Source organism: Ctenopharyngodon idella, chromosome 16, assembly GCF_019924925.1.
Source record: "Ctenopharyngodon idella isolate HZGC_01 chromosome 16, HZGC01, whole genome shotgun sequence".
Taxonomy (NCBI): Eukaryota; Metazoa; Chordata; class Actinopteri; order Cypriniformes; family Xenocyprididae; genus Ctenopharyngodon; species Ctenopharyngodon idella.
Genome location: NC_067235.1, coordinates 26,349,136 through 26,365,496, shown reverse-complemented (window position 1 = coordinate 26,365,496; position 16,361 = coordinate 26,349,136). Strand labels below are relative to the sequence as shown.

Here is a 16,361-nt window from a genome sequence, read left to right as displayed (position 1 = left end):
ATTCACTCAGTATAGCACTATTTTAGTTTTCTGTGTTTTGAATAAGGACACAACAGAGCTTAAAAGGATATTCACTTAGCACATGGTCCTTGCTGAGCACTCGCATCAGGAGAAACTTTGATGTTCTTCACTGTCACTTTAGGGCAGGGTAGAGAGTCATTCTGAAGGAGCCCGCTGATATCTGGATTGGAAAACAACATTTACAGAAATGAGAAAATGGGACACAATAGAAATGTATCATAGCCGCCCAACTGAATCCTTGACATCATTCTAGTTAATGCCCAGTTTGCTTCAAGTTAAACTTGTTCTCTGAGGTTACTTCACATAACCTACCTTGCATGGTGAGGAGAAATATGATGTCACCACCCTTGATGAACTCTCTTCTAGTGAGCTCATCTTTTGTTATGATATATATATATATATATATATATATAAACCCAAGTACCCACAAATACAGACTCATTGCCGATGACAACTTGACTTCTGTTTCAAGGATTGTTCCAGTAATAAATATCTGTAACAACAAAATGTTGCTATTAAAAGGCCCTTCAAAGTTACAGATAATAACTTTGATTCTCAACTGCGTAAAATGTTGCATATAAAAACATGGTGTTATGGAAAAATAATAAGATTCTCACTGGAAGAAATCGAAGGGTCAGTGGTGATGCTTTGCTCAGAGGACATGCGCCTCTGTATGTGTGGATTCTGGTCAAGCGTCTGGAAGGTTATTTGTCTCCATGGACAAGGCCACTGCAACTGGTCATCATATGCACCAGATACCGGACGAACAGACATTATAAGGAGATTCCAATACATCAATAACTTAGCCTGAAAGCGATAACCATCACTGGAGTAATACAATGGACTCGTCAAAATCCCATTGTTCAAAAACTTATCAAAGTTGCTTATCTGCCATGTGTGGGGACACTCAGTCTCTGAAATATTGATATCATCCAGTGAAAAGCCTCCACTGGAGCTTCCAGCTCCTTTACGGGCTTCAAATACAACTTGGAAGGTTTTATTTGCATTTAGTGACACATGATGCAGCTTCCAGTAATTACCAGGAAGTTCTGCAAGAAATTAAACATTTTAGGAACATTTTAAAAATATAGGCTGACATACTGTATGTTTTTTCCCCTGTAATATGTACAGTACTTGAGGAAGAGACAGACCTGTGATCTGATCCATAAGTCTGAGAGTTCCTCTGTTGTCTGCTTCATTCTGGTACTCTCGGATCCAGATGTTGAGCTGGTCAGACTCATTACCACTGTGATAGTAGTAGAACTGCAGGCACTGGACTTTGCAGTCTCTTTTAGGGGTCATTGTCTTCTGGCAGCAGGCTCTCCATTCTGGCAGCAACCCTGATAGCACACGTACATCTCGGAGACGTCTATTTGAGGTGTGTGTTTACGTCTGGAAGACGTATTTTTTAGAGTGTTTGCTCATCTGCAATACGTCTAGGACGTTTCCTGTCAGATGTCAAATAGACGTTTAGAAGATGTCTTTAAGATGTTTATGATTTAGAATGTATGTAAAACTGACATCTAAAAGATGTCTATCAGATGTTTGTAAACAGCAGATGTTTTCCAGATGAAGTGATCTTTAACAGACGTCTTGCAGATGTATGTGTGCTATCTGGGAATGATGTTATCTAAATGAGACTATTTGGGAAAAATATCGATATTTGGAAAAAAACATCTGTTATTGTTTGTGATCTTTATTTTATTACCTCCAACTGTGTTTTATCCCTTAAAAACATTTCTACAGTAGTGCCCACGAGAATAAGGTGGATATCTTGTACATGTTCATCACCATAAACCGGAGAAAGTGTTACCAAAAAATCTATTACCTAACAAAAATATAAATAAAATAACATAAAATACCTAAATGCAACAAGTCATTTGACAACATTATTTAGACAATAAAGAAACAAAATGCATGTGCCATGGTGGAATAAATAATTGGAAATAAGGAAATGATTTTAATCAAACCATATGTTGATGAAAATAATACGAGAACAATACAAGTCCTAGTTATTAAAAATAATGCATTGTTTTTTAAAAAAATATGAAACATTTTTAATATTACAGTAATAGTAAATATCTTTAATGACTGTTTGAAATATCATCATTGCTGTTAGAGCTGCATACGCACGCTGAAGCTGAAGAGAATGAACACCCATAAACTGAAGCTAGAAGGTTAATTAACTCAACGGAACACATCCTACATAAGATAATTCAGATATTTATACAAAATAAAAATATTACAACTATTTGCACAAAATCACGCATATGAACTTGAACTAAGTAGTCAGAATGTAGCTGTTGTGGATACGTTCTTCCTGTAACAACACGCCGAAACACAGCAACTAAACCCAAAGAATTCACAACGTTTAATTACAATAGTGTATACAATTATAATGTTATGAATAAGACAGCCCCAATCATAGTTATTAATGTTTTGCGTTGCTGTTTGAAAGGAAGATGATCAGTATACTGAATCAATACAATAAATCTCTGCAGGTTATTAACCTCAACGAAACGCATCCTATATGAGATTAATCAGATATTTATAGGCTACATAAATTTAATATTACGACTTTTATCTGCACAAAATCACACGAATGCACAGGTGAAGCTTGAACTAAGTTATGTGCTAATCAGAATGTTTAACTTCAGTATACGCGCTCTTCCCACAACAACACGCTGAAACAACAACACAGTGTTCTCATTATAATGTTATGTAAATGACAGTCCCAATAGTTATTAATGTTGTGCATTGCTGTTTGGCTGCCAGTGGTGTGGTCCCTTCTGATTGAAGCCAACAATTCCGCCGAGCTAACTCCTTTGGGATCGAATAAAATTGTAGTTCGGGGTTTCTCTGACGACTGTTTAAGGATAATTTTCCGTATTCTTCAAAAAGCTTACACGTCCTGGACTGAAGAAAGAAGGACATGGACATCTTGGATGACATGGGGGTGAGTAAATTATCAGGAAATTTTTATTTGAAAGTGAACTATTCCTTTAAAACAGCTAACAGCACCACATTTCCCAGGATATTGTAACCTTGTTGTGAACTTTCTGAGAGTGTTTTGTTGATCTTCCTCTGGTAGCTGTAGCTGCTGTGACCATACACTGAAACAGGTCGCGCAGCTGTGACTGGACACAAAAATGGCGGCGATAAAACACAGTGACGTCATATGAAACCCATGGATAGGCCACAACTTCCAGTGGCATGTGCCTCTCAAAACCAGGTATGTCACAGCATGTGCCAGTGGCGCCAATACATAAGTTACCATACCACCAAATGTTAAAATCCGATTAATCTTTGATTTAACCCTTTCAAGCGTGAGTTTAAAATATTCTAGCTGACCCTCCAGAGTGAGTTTTTTTTTAAGGCGACCATTATTTTAGAACGTTTGCCCTTATTGGCGATGCGTGGCGACGCGTCATGCGTGTACGCTGTATGACAGATGGATCGCTATTATTTTGTTTTTCCTTTTTTATTTAAAATATTCACAAACTTGCTTACCATGTCATCAACTATCTGATATTTCGATTCTCAAATATGTGTAAGTGAGTGTGCTTTGTCGTTTAAAAACCTTTATAAATGATCTTTATCTTGATCTACAACGCGAGATGGGCGCCGCCATCTTAGTTTGCACCGCAGTCCTGTCAGTCGGATTTTTGCTGCTTCCATTGATGTCTGACATCAGTGTGTGTTTTATTAACTCTAAATGTATTGCTTTACTGGTGCTTATGCATATTGAAATGTCTGAAACCTTAAAAGAAACAATATGTGGCTGAAAACGCTGCACAGCTGTGATATATGACAAGCGCTGAGCGCGTCCGTCTGGCAGCCAAAGCGCGAAAGCACAGTTTGAATCTGGCAGTTATGTGACGTTGCTGAACGTTCTAAATCCCATATGTGGGTCCGTACCGCTCAAAGGGTTAATTCTCACTTTAAATATCCATAAGGAAACATGGAAAATTTGAGTAGGCTTAATAAGGTTACTTCTCCAATATAGAACACAGCATGTAAACTCTATGTTACGAAAATGTTGCTGTTCTCGGTGAAATCATCATGCTGCCCAATTGATTTACAGTTCTACCATATGACACCACTAGATGTCACCAAATGACTCAATAATTTGGCACTTTGGAAAGTCTCAGATATTGCAAAATTTTAATCAAAGCTTTAAAGAGAGTGTGAAACATTGAAGAGATATACAACTGTAATCACTGGAATTACAGTTAAGATTAACATGTTGATTGCTTTATATAGATACAGTCTGTGTAAAAAGCTTAATTAAATTGCACATTCAATGTTATCAAGCCCAGGAACTTTACATGCTCTCCCCATCTTAGCATGGGTTTCCTCCGGGTATTTCGGTTTCCTCCACAAGACATCTAGCATACTTGAATTGGAGACAATAAATTGTCTATAGGCATGGGTGAAAAAGTGAATGTGTCTAAGTGTGTGTTAGCCCTGTGATGGACTGGCCATCCATCCAGGGTGTTTCCCTGCCTCTGACCTGAGATGCTTGGATAGGCTACAAAGGGATAGTCTGTGCAATCCTGAAAAGGACAGTTGCCTTGGAAAATGGATCAATGGATTTAATGGTATCATAGATAGATGCAGTGCTTTGACAATGATTACAACTCTTGTGTAGTCAGACATTGGATATTGATTAAAAGTGGCTTCCCGTGTTTAATTCACCAGCAAAAGGAAGCAAACCATCAAGAGGATCAGAGAAGAAACAGCCTTGGCACTGGAATTGCAAAGTTTGTCCAGACATTCACTAAAAGAGGAGAGAAATACAGATGTGATGATAAATACAAAAACTTAAAACACTGTCTGCCTATACACAATGGCCCCTCAATGGAAAAATATTCATTTCATCACATTTTGGAGAGTTCATGGAATAAGTAATACAGTAATAAGTTTCATTTTACTTAATGTATCATTATAAAATGGTCCTGGTTTCTGATTGATAGTAGTATGCTATTTAGAATATATCTTTGTATATCTTATAGCAGAAGAATGTAACTTGTGTAGTTTTATTAAAATGTGTAGTTTTAACATTTGGTATCTGTTGAACTTGTGAATACTGTATATGCTACTGTGAATCAATCCTCACAACACAGTTTATTTATGATGACTATATAGCCTACACATTGTAAGACTGATGCTGGACTGTCTAGACCAAGAGAGGGCTACTCTTTGAGAAAACAAAGGAAATTAACATTTGAACTCTCTCTTGCAAAATTAGCATCCCCATCCGAGACTCAATCACACTGAGTCAATCACACCTCAGCATTGCCTTAAGCCCGGGATACACTGCACGATTTTAGCAATCCTATAAGTTCATTACTTTATCACACTGTGCAACACGGATCTACTAAACTTGGGCACGACATGCATGTAGACTGTACGATCATGACACCTATTGACTCGTAGGCTACGATGCAAGTTTCTATAGAAGAATAAAACGTCATCAGCATGCGCTACTGGTAAACAAAACACTAGGTGCATTCCAATTCGCGTACTTATGCGCTATTCTATGACGTTTTTAAGTACAAATAGTGCGAATAGTGCGTTCACACAGAGAATTCCAAAAAGAAAAAGTGCACTTTAAATACCCGGATGATGCTCTAAATTAACGGAAAAAACGAAGTGTGGAATGTTGGACACTTCGTGCACTTAACTGTCGCAGCTTTAATTACGTAGCGGAGAGGGAGAGGGTATCAGACTTCGATGTTAAATGACAAAATAACGTTATACAATTCACGCACTACATGGATGAGTACATAGTGCATAAGTACATAGTGTATAAGTGCATAGTGTATAGTGTGTCATTTAGGACACAACTATAATGCTGAATCACACTTTGGCAGTTGTAGTTTTTATGTGTGCTGAAAATAAAAAGGAAACAGCAAAAGAAGAAGGGAAAAGAGCTTGAGGTAAGTAGTTTTAAGTTTTAGCGCCATGTCGCGTTGATTTCATGTCGCATTTTTTATTGGCTGGTCAGTAGACGTAGGTCGTAGCAGCAAACACATTGTGCGTTGATTATGCTGAATTTCTGACACTGTCAGAAAATGATCGTAGGCTATCTTTGTTTCACAATGCCAATCTTTCGTCTGGGACAGCCAAAAATTGTGCAGTGTATCCCGGGCTTTAATCTACATTTCCTTTCCTTCACCCTCTCTTCCCCCATGTCTTCTCTCTACATGCAGAGATGACCTGAAATTCACCCAAAATCTATATGGTTTAATGTGAACAGTTATCATACAACATTATACATGTTTGGTATCATTTGAAATGTCTCAGTGCGACTGGTACAAAGGTATCATTCCCATGGAAGTAAACCAGAAGGTAATAAAGGTTTTAAGTAAGGATGCACGATACCGTTTTTTAAGGACCGAGTACGAGTACCGATACTGATACCGATGCCTATATATTTATTCATTTCTCTCTTTCTCTCTCTCTCTCTTTTTTTTTTTTTTGATGTTGCAGTTTTCCAAGCACAGAAAGACTAATGAATGTAGGACAACTTTATTATTACTCTAATGAAAAAAGTAATAATTTTTATGTGCTTGTCACAAACTTAAAGATCAAAAATTTCACAGTGTCCAATAACCTTCAAAGGGCATAATTACCAATATATATAATTGTTGTTATATAAAAAGAAATTTACAAACAAATTACAAACAATACAAAAAATACTATAGAGATACAAATTAAATAAACTTGTTTTTCAGATACAGTAGATTTATTTACCTACATTTTCATTGTCAATTACCTACATTTTATTTACATACATTTTTTTAACATATTTTGTTGTTTTATTAACATTAATGACAAATATAGGCTAAGGTCCCTTTAAGACCGAATCCATGGATACTGACACATATCCTGTTTTCACCCAAATGTTTACGTCCACTTAAGCCATTTAACCGACTGTGTTTACGTGAGATACTCCACACGATGGACATTTTGACAACTATGTGTGCATTCAGGCGCAAGAAGAACTGATCGCGCGCAAGAAAGAGACAGAGTGCATGCGAGAGAGAGCGCTTCTGGTCTGTGTCATTCAGTGCGATTCCGCCTATCCCGCCTTCACTAATCGATAACGAATTGTGATTGAAAGCATGCAGTTCGCAATGTGTGTGTTGTCATCATTAATTTTGAAGTATTTCCACACCTCTGAGGCTGACATTTTTTCTGCTGCTGCCGCCGGTGTCTCTGTGCACGAAAAATTCTGTCAGTTACATCACGTGAGGTATCGGTCTTTGGTATCGGGGGTATTTTTACGAGTACGAGTACAAGTACATGAGCTTGGTATCGGTATCGATATCGGTGCATCCCTAGTTTTAGAGATATTTTGCTCGCTGTAATGGGTGTGTCCACCTTCACAGGGTCTTTCATGCAAATGGCCTTCTGTCCCCAAAAGGTGTAAACTACTCAGTCTAGGACCCTGATTAATGCAAATTCCCATTGTGAACTGTTTCCATTTGAATGAAGTTTCTGTTTTGATCTGAGTATTTAAAGAGATGTTGCAGGAAGCTCGGGGCGATTCTGTAATCAGATCAGCCCACATTGCTTAATGTCCAGGACATTCAGCAATGTGCATTTTTCTAATGTCAGGTATGCATCTTTTACTCTGTTTCTGAGCATTTGATGTTTTGTATTGATCATCTTTGAATTGATTATGTAATTGGCATGATACATTTACCTGACTAATAAATTGTTATTTTTGACTTCATTCTGACTTACTCTGAAATTATTGACTCTAGTATATTATAAATCCATAATCCCACGAATCTACGCTCAGATTAGTAACGGACTAAAGTACATCTTAGGTGGAGCAGTGGGGCACACCAACTGATATTTTAGAGCTCCGACTAACATATTGGCATTAGTTATGTATACTTAGACTGTGTAGGCTAATAATGGTTCAGAACCATTCCGTTCAGATCAACATAGGGTTGTCGGACCAGTCTGAATAGGGTGAGCCTCAACCTCTGATTATTGTAATGTTATTCTAACTAAGTGTACGGGGGAAACCACGTAATGATTATATAAAGTTGCCATTAGAAAAGTTAGATTGGTCAGCTTGGTTCTATGGTAATGGTCATCATGACCTCTAGTTAGATAGTCTTGCTTTAATTCAGTGTGTTCAGATCTATGGGGACTAAATAACATACTTTTAGAAATAAGCAAGCATGGTGTGGCGTCTAAAAGTATTAGTCATCGCCTCTGTCTAATGACCAAGACTGATGAGTTTGTGTATATGAGATCGTATACCCGGCCGGTGCAAGACTCAAAGCGTAATAAGAATCAGAATGAACGAGTACAGTAAGAGAAAAGAGTTAAATAGAATAATCAAATGTATAGCTAAACTATTATACAAATGACCAATAATCAGTTGACATTTTAAACAAAATTCGAGTCAGATAAAAGTTTACTTGGAATTAAACTACTTTGCCACACTGAAAAGACAGAACACGCAAGAAAACCTTCCCTGTCCTGTGGGAAACTGCTGTTGGGCCGCTTACAACATTATAGCACAGCCTCCCGAATCTTATTTCTTAAGAATTGCAGGCAAATAATAAAGCAGTTTTAAAGTGTTTTAAACAATGATTATTCAAAATTACAAAGCTCCGACCTTCTATTCAAGAAACAATTTCCTAAGAATATCACTTAATGAATATGATTAATAAGTGTAATATTTATTTATTTATTTATTTATTTTTTTGAAGGTATGCTATGTAGCTTTTTATTATTATTATTTAAAATGCCCTTAAAATGTTATTAATGAGTGCAAAAAACGTCTTTCAAACCATGTCTTCACTTAATACACTTTGATACAGAGATCCTAAAGTGACATGGTGGTGGAAAAAATATGGGATGGGAGGAAAAAGTATTTTCCAAAACTTTTGTGTTCTTTTGCAAAACTTTTGCATTCCCCCGAGAAACTTTTGCATTCTCTAGCAAAACCTGTTGTGTTCTCAAGTGAAATGCGTGTTCTCAAGAGAGACTTCTGCGCGGTGCTTCGCACTTGTATTTTTACAGCATCACTTAAGTGAACTTTACGGAGCCCTTAAAAAACATGATATGGGAAGAAAAAAAAATATGACGTGAGGAAAAATAAGACAGTGCCTTTGTATTCTCTCGCCAAATGTTTTGCATTCCACCGAGAATGCAAATGTTTTTGGGAGGGAACACAAAGGTCTTGTGAGCAAATGCAAAGTTTCTTGTGGGAACGCAAAACATTTGCAACAGAATGCAAAAGCATTTTATTTTTGATTATTATTTTGATAATTTTTCCTCCCATCTCATTTTTTCCCACCACCATGTTCCTTTAGGGGCTCCATACTATGAAACCATGTTCTTCTTCAGTTTTATTCTTCTTTTGGAGGGCCAAAAGTTACATTGTGTAGCTTTAATATTTTGTGGTTACTATCTTATAAAAGCTATTAGTCAATTGATGCCTTGCTGTATTGTGAATATAATCACAGCTAAAGGGTTGCAGCACGTTGTTCTTAATGCCATTTAGTCATGATTATATTCACACAAATATAGCACATTCTCTCATACCTTATTTCTTAAATATAGTGTTTAATTTTTCTTTAGGCCTACCTTTGAAACTTTTTTTTTAGTATAACAAAAGTTAAAAGGATATTCACCTTGTAGCACATGGTCCCTGCCGGGCACTCGCATCAGGAGAAATGTTGAAATTCTTCACTGTCACTTTAGAGCAGGGTAGAGAGTGATTCTGAAGTAGCCCTGAGATATCTATGAAAAAGTATTCAGGATTAGTAGACAACATTTAGCTAAATGTTCTCAGAACGTGAAAGGAATGGAAAAAATACAGTGTTCCATGACCAATTTTAGGAAGCTGAATTTCACATAGCATGGCATTAATGTGAGATGTGGAAAAAGCAATGAGACAGAGCGGTCACAGACATTTGTCTAGCACTTTCCATTAAAAAACAAAAAGTGTTCTATGTACACTGGCCATTATTCTGCCCATTTTGTTTTTAAAACAGGGTTTTTCTGAGGTTACTTCACAAAACCTACCTTGCATGTTGAAGAGAAATATGATGTCACCACCCTTGATGAACTCTCTTCTGATCAGATCATCTTTCATAATGAAATATGTATAGCCCCAAAAAAGACCCACATATACGGTCTCGTTGCCAATGGTGACTCGAGCTCCATTTTTTCGAGGATTGTCCCAGTAATATCTGCCATCTGTTACAACAAAATGTGTCTTTTAAAAAGCCCTTTAAAGTTAGAGATAACAATGTATTTGATCTTTAGCTAAATAAAGTGCTGCATATAAACGTGATGTGAGAGAAAAATAATAGGATTCTCACTGGAAGAAATCGAAGTAGGGTCAGTGGTGATGCTTTGTTCAGAGGACATGCGCTTCTGTATGTGTGGATTCTGGTCAAGCATCTGGAAGGTTATTTGTCTCCATGGACAAGGCCACTGCAACTGGTCATCATATGCACCAGATACCAGACCAACATACATGCCAAGATTATACTGATTCACTGATAACTTAGCCTGAAAGCGATAGCCATCACTAGAGTAATACAATGGACTGTAATGTTCTGAATATTCCATTATTGAAAAGTTCCTTATCTGCCATGTGTGGGGACACTCAGTCTCTGAAATATTGATATCATCCAGTGAAAAGCCTCCACTGGAGCTTCCAGCTCCTTTACGGGCTTCAAATACAACTTGGAAGGTTTTATATGCATTCAGTGACACATGATGCAGCTTCCAGTAATTACCAGGGAATTCTGCAAGAAATTAAACTGTCATGAATTAAACATTAGACATCTTAAGAACATTTTAAAAGCATAGGCCGATGTGTTTTTCCCCCCATAATATGTACAGTACTTGAGGAAGAGACAGACCTGTGATCTGATCCATAAGTCTGAGAGTTCCTCTGTTGTCTGCTTCATTCTGGTACTCTCGGATCCAGATGTTGAGCTGGTCAGACTCATTACCACTGTGATAGTAGTAGAACTGCAGGCACTGGACACTGCAGTCTCTTTTAGGGGTCATTGTTTTGCTTTCCATTCTGGCTGCGTCCCCCTCCTTTCTGCCCTCAGTGCTGAAGTGCATGAAAAAAGACGTCCCTGTAGGCATGAAAACAGGTAGTTGTGTGAGACTGGGGGGTACAGTGACTGCAACTGTGGATGAAAGCATTTCTTTTTGGGCAGTTAGTATAAGTAAAGTCACTTCCTGTGATATCAAAACTGACACTTTCCACTGACTGACTGACTGACAGTAACAGTTCTACCAGAAAGACTCGGGAGGCAAGATAACGTAACAGTGTAATTTATTAACAACCAGTAAGCTACGAAATGAGATAAAGTTCTTTGGCGTAGGCCCCATCCGTAGCACACATCCTAAGGGTTGTAGGCTTTGCATATCCTGCCTGGAGATTAAGGCAGGGGCGTAGCCGACCCCCTGGGAGGTATGGACAGGGACCATCCTGGTGGTGGGGAGGATGGAGGTGGAGGTTGGCCCAAGTGTTAGATAATGATTGGTTAGATCTAAACTGATGAATGACGTAACATTAGAGTCATCCCGGCAGAACTTACGCTAGAGCTTTTATTTCTCACCATTCTGTTCTTTGCCCAAGTAGGTGTGGTCAGTCACACTGATGCCACTCACTGACTTCACTCTCTGCCAGCCATAATCAGCAGCAGAACAGATGCTCATCTGACACAGAGATTCATCATCAAAACTGCAGTGGTCAAGAAAAGAGATGGAGGAATCTGTAATGCAAGAAGACAAACATTGAGGCAAAATCATTTCCTTACATCTTCCCATTCATGACATGTTTTCCCTGGTCTCCCTTACATCAGGCTTTAAGTGAAAGTGAAAAATGAAAACAATATGTTTAAAATACTCACTGCATTTATAGAGTTTGTTGAGCTCAATCGCATCATATTCACTGATGTCCATTCGTTGACCAATCACATCCTGGAACTCAGGACGCTTGGTGATGATCGTGGATCCATTACCGTTACCGAAGGCATTTTTATCATAATGCATCACAGAGTAATGGTCATATGGGGTGCCTTGGGTGGTGGTCACATTCTCACCGTATTTATTGAAATTGCTCTCCTTCCCTGAAAATAAAGACCAGTTGAGTTATTAAGATGATTGTTCATACAGAATGGCTTACTTAAGAGCTGATTAGTTAAATGGGCGCTGCAAACAGTATGTCAGTGTATGTCTGTATTTAACTGTTTTACTCTATTCCTAAAAAATAATAAAAGTGCAGGGCTACCTTTTATGATGTTTTCAAATTTGATGGTCACATAATCATCTCTGTCATATCTTGACTGCTCATGCCAAAATCCTAGTGCATGGAGAAACTCATGCTCAACAATGGCTTTTATTCCACAGCCATCTCCAATGGAAAGAGTCTGACCTCCAGAAAATATGCGCCCAACATATGACCAACACCTGCAAAATAAGTGAGAGATAACAGCACATTCATGTAGCACATACTGTGTGTGCATTAATATTTTGACTGGTAGTGTAAAAGGCCTTTATACTATTGATTCAGTATAGCATATTTTAATATATAGTCTATAATACCATATATTACTAATATTGTGCATTACTAACTGGAACCATACTGTACCCTTCACGACTCTCCACAGAGATGTAAAAATTTTCTGCTGCTCTGGGCTTGAAGTCAATACATGATTTCAGTCTGAACTGCTCAAAGGCTCTCAAAATGACTCCTTTATAGTTCATATCTATAACCACAATCAAAAATACATGATGGATGAAAAACATATAAAAGTAACAATAATTTAAAAGTTGATTTAGTAAACTGTAAGTGATAAATCCATCTTTTCTTACTTAGATTCATACTCAGCTCATATGGGACGGGAATATCCCACCGATTCCCAAGAATGGCGTTCCTTTGATTAGGCTTTAAAGCAGATTGTTTTACGTATAAATATAATACTGACTGATTTCTGAATTATCCAGTATTCAATGTACATTTAGAATTTCTTAGAACAGAACTCACCATCATGATGTCTCCTTCTCTGAGATTTAAACCTAGCATTCAGTTTAAAGTAAACATGCTTGTGTTCAGTTTACAGTAAACATGCTTGTGTTCAGTTTACAGTAAATATGCTTGTGTTCAGTTTACAGTAAACATGCTTGTGTTCAGTTTACAGTAAACATGCTTGTGTTCAGTTTAAAGTAAACATGCTTGTGTTCAGTTTAAAGTAAACATGCTTGTGTTCAGTTTACAGTAAATATGCTTGTGTTCAGTTTACAGTAAATATGCTTGTGTTCAGTTTACAGTAAACATGCTTGTGTTCAGTTTACAGTAAACATGCTTGTGTTCAGTTTAAAGTAAACATGCTTGTGTTCAGTTTAAAGTAAACATGCTTGTGTTCAGTTTACAGTAAATATGCTTGAATAAAATAGGAGTAAAAATAATGATTTATGAACAAAAACAGATACAAGGTACCTTACTGCTTATATAAATATATTTGAGTTTTTGAGATAATACAGTAATTTTACCTTTGTTTATATCAGGAATGTCCTTACATTCCTCAGTGCCTTTGTATAATGAAGAAAACAAAAGAAGACAGAGAGGTGAAGTTGGAAAATAGAACTGAGTGCTAGACAACAACAATTTTAGTGAAACAGTCTGAAAGTTAAATGAGAAAAAAAAGGCGATTAAAAACTTCACACAGTAATGACAGCAAAATCAAAACAGGATCTTTTACACTGTACAACTGAGAGATTACAATAACTTTACAACAGATTAATGTCAGTGAATGTGCTGTACTTACCATTTATATCTGGTGGGAGCTGAGAACAAGAAATATGAAAACAATACTCAGACATTACGAAAATATTTTTAAAAAATCAATATATCACCTTCAATGACAATGTATATAACGTAAGCCTTCTACTATCCAACTTACCATTGGTGATGCAAGACAAAGAGCCACAGCCAAACTCAGCAGAAGAAAAGCACATAACTGCATTTTTACTGGGAATCATAATGATCACATTTTATGAATGATGTTTTATCATTTGCATTAAAATTTGGAAGCAGAATTCAAGGGATACACAAAGTATTTAATATTTTTGAAATACTATTATTTCACTTACATTTATTACCATGAAAATATGTTATTAAAAAAATAAAAGTAGGATACATACCAGTTTTCAGCCATTAACGGCTAAAGTTAAAACATATAACTGCTTGACCACTGAGCTTGGCAGGCAAAAATGAGATTCTCTGGACGTTTGACAAGTTATTTACTTATGCAGTTAGTACAGTTTTGTACTTCCTTATATTGAGCTCTCATTGGAAACAATGACACACACACACACACACACACACACACACACACACACACACACTCCTACGAACAATTTTTGGCGTATATGGATTACATTTAAATAATAAATATAATTAAATAATAAATATATATAAATAAATATATCATATTTTTTAAAAGATTTTGGAAGACCCTGACCAACTCTCTGAAGTTAAAAAAAAAAAAAAAGGCTAGTTCCTGATTCAGTTGCATAAGCGCTAACTTAGGCTCATATAATTTAGGCTTCTTCCGGAGACCTTTTCTAATCATGACTAATGGTATTCTTATAGTAGAAAATGAACTGCAGTCCTTACTGGTGAAAATGACTGATTATCTAATTGTGAACTACCCCAGCCATCAATTTACCATTAACTACAGAATAGTTCTATTATTGACTGAGGAGTAAATGATTAATTCTTCTTTTGCTCTATAATAGTTTCTACATAAACTATGAATCGGAAAAAAATGATATAAATCCACTTCAACTCAAAGTGAAGCAATCTTGATAACATCTTTTAAAACCATCACAAATGGAATAAAACCATCCTGAGGTTTTTGTTTCTGAAATTACACATAAACCAGCATCTCTTCATCATTCCTCGCATGCAGAAACAAGGGTGAATGACGTTCATGAACAAATGACAACATTCCAGATATACCTGATTATGATGTTGTACTGTTAGCTATTTCTCTCTAAAACTGTTATGCTAGAAGAATCTCTGTTCAAGATTGTAATAGGAGAATAATAGCAGAAGTGATTGAGTGAGTTTCTGAATCTCTGAATTATATGACCAAACTTTTTATTTATATAATTTATATGATTTACATTTTTTGTTCAACTGCTAACATACTTTTGTCCAGGGCTCTGAACCGTTTCAAGGAACGAAAACGAAAACCGGAAACGAAAGAAATTTTGACCGGAACGTAACCCGAAACGGAAACGAAATCAAATTTAATCGTTCTGAACAAAAAAGCTAATTTGAAATGGCCATTAACCGGTTAATAACGTTATTTTATCGTTCTGTTAAATATTTTGATTTGGCAGTCAACCAATCACGAATTCAAATAGTACAGCCTATGCAAATCTGACGCTGACGCATCCAAAGTGTGTGAAATGCCCGCGCTAACGCGCTCAGGCTCAGCTGTTAAGTCATCATAGGTTAGGTAACCTAAGTCACAATGTCAATGCCCTGGCGTTAGTTTTTCCGATGATATATGTCACCAACCGTCAAGCATTAGGCCTACATTTAAATGAAAATGAATGTCAAGTAATATGCAGCTTGTTGTGCGTTTTGAAACCAGTGAAAATCGCAAGATATGTAGAACATGAGTAGCTACACACAGCCTCACATCACGCACAAGCAACGCTTCTGTGAACGGAGAAAACAGAATAAAACTATAGGCCTACATAACACATATAAAATAAAGGAATATTTAGGCTTATAGGCTACGTGAAATATTTCACTTAAATAATTAGATCTACAGATTAACAAAACGAAAGTGGTTCATTGTGGCACACTCCAAAGTTCCAGAAAGGAAACAGACAATCTGCTTTGTTTTCGTTGTTCGAGTGTATTTTGTAAATGAATTATGTCTTTCTTTTACCTGTATGACCATAAATTACGCAGTACAGTTTAGGCTACTCTAGGGGGAAAAAAAAAATCTAGTGGTCGCGCCGGCGCCTCACGCGTACACACACAAATTCTTGCATTGCCTGTTAAATAATTAAAATAAAATACAGTCAACCAAACATATAAAACGTTACCCTGCTCAATTCAGTTCTACAATAGGCCTACAATCTGCCGTTTACCACCCGTGACCACCGCCTGATTGTGCTGTTATGGGAAGGATGATGTCGATAATGCGAGTGAAGCACAAAGCTTACATAATAGTTTAGCATTAGTCTCGAAAATGGAAACAGTTGGATTCATGCCGAATGAGAAAGGTAGGCTTCAGATTCACTTTAAA

General features: G+C 36.8%; 1 protein-coding gene across 1 annotated transcript; it reads right to left on the bottom strand.

The window, feature by feature from the left end:
* Window positions 1-4,173: 4,173 nt before the first annotated feature.
* On the bottom strand, window positions 4,174-14,673 carry LOC127497448 (meprin A subunit beta-like). Its single transcript, XM_051865927.1, has 15 exons — window positions 14,233-14,673; window positions 13,992-14,059; window positions 13,857-13,875; window positions 13,582-13,620; window positions 13,076-13,107; window positions 12,904-12,976; window positions 12,680-12,797; window positions 12,320-12,498; window positions 11,940-12,158; window positions 11,646-11,801; window positions 10,932-11,156; window positions 10,383-10,814; window positions 10,084-10,257; window positions 9,690-9,798; window positions 4,174-4,801 (listed from the first exon to the last, which is right to left on the bottom strand). The coding sequence occupies exons 2-15, from the start codon at window positions 14,052-14,054 to the stop codon at window positions 4,711-4,713; spliced, it is 1,929 nt and encodes a 642-aa protein (XP_051721887.1). The 5' UTR covers window positions 14,055-14,059; window positions 14,233-14,673; the 3' UTR covers window positions 4,174-4,710.
* Between the last annotated feature and the right edge of the window lie 1,688 nt (window positions 14,674-16,361).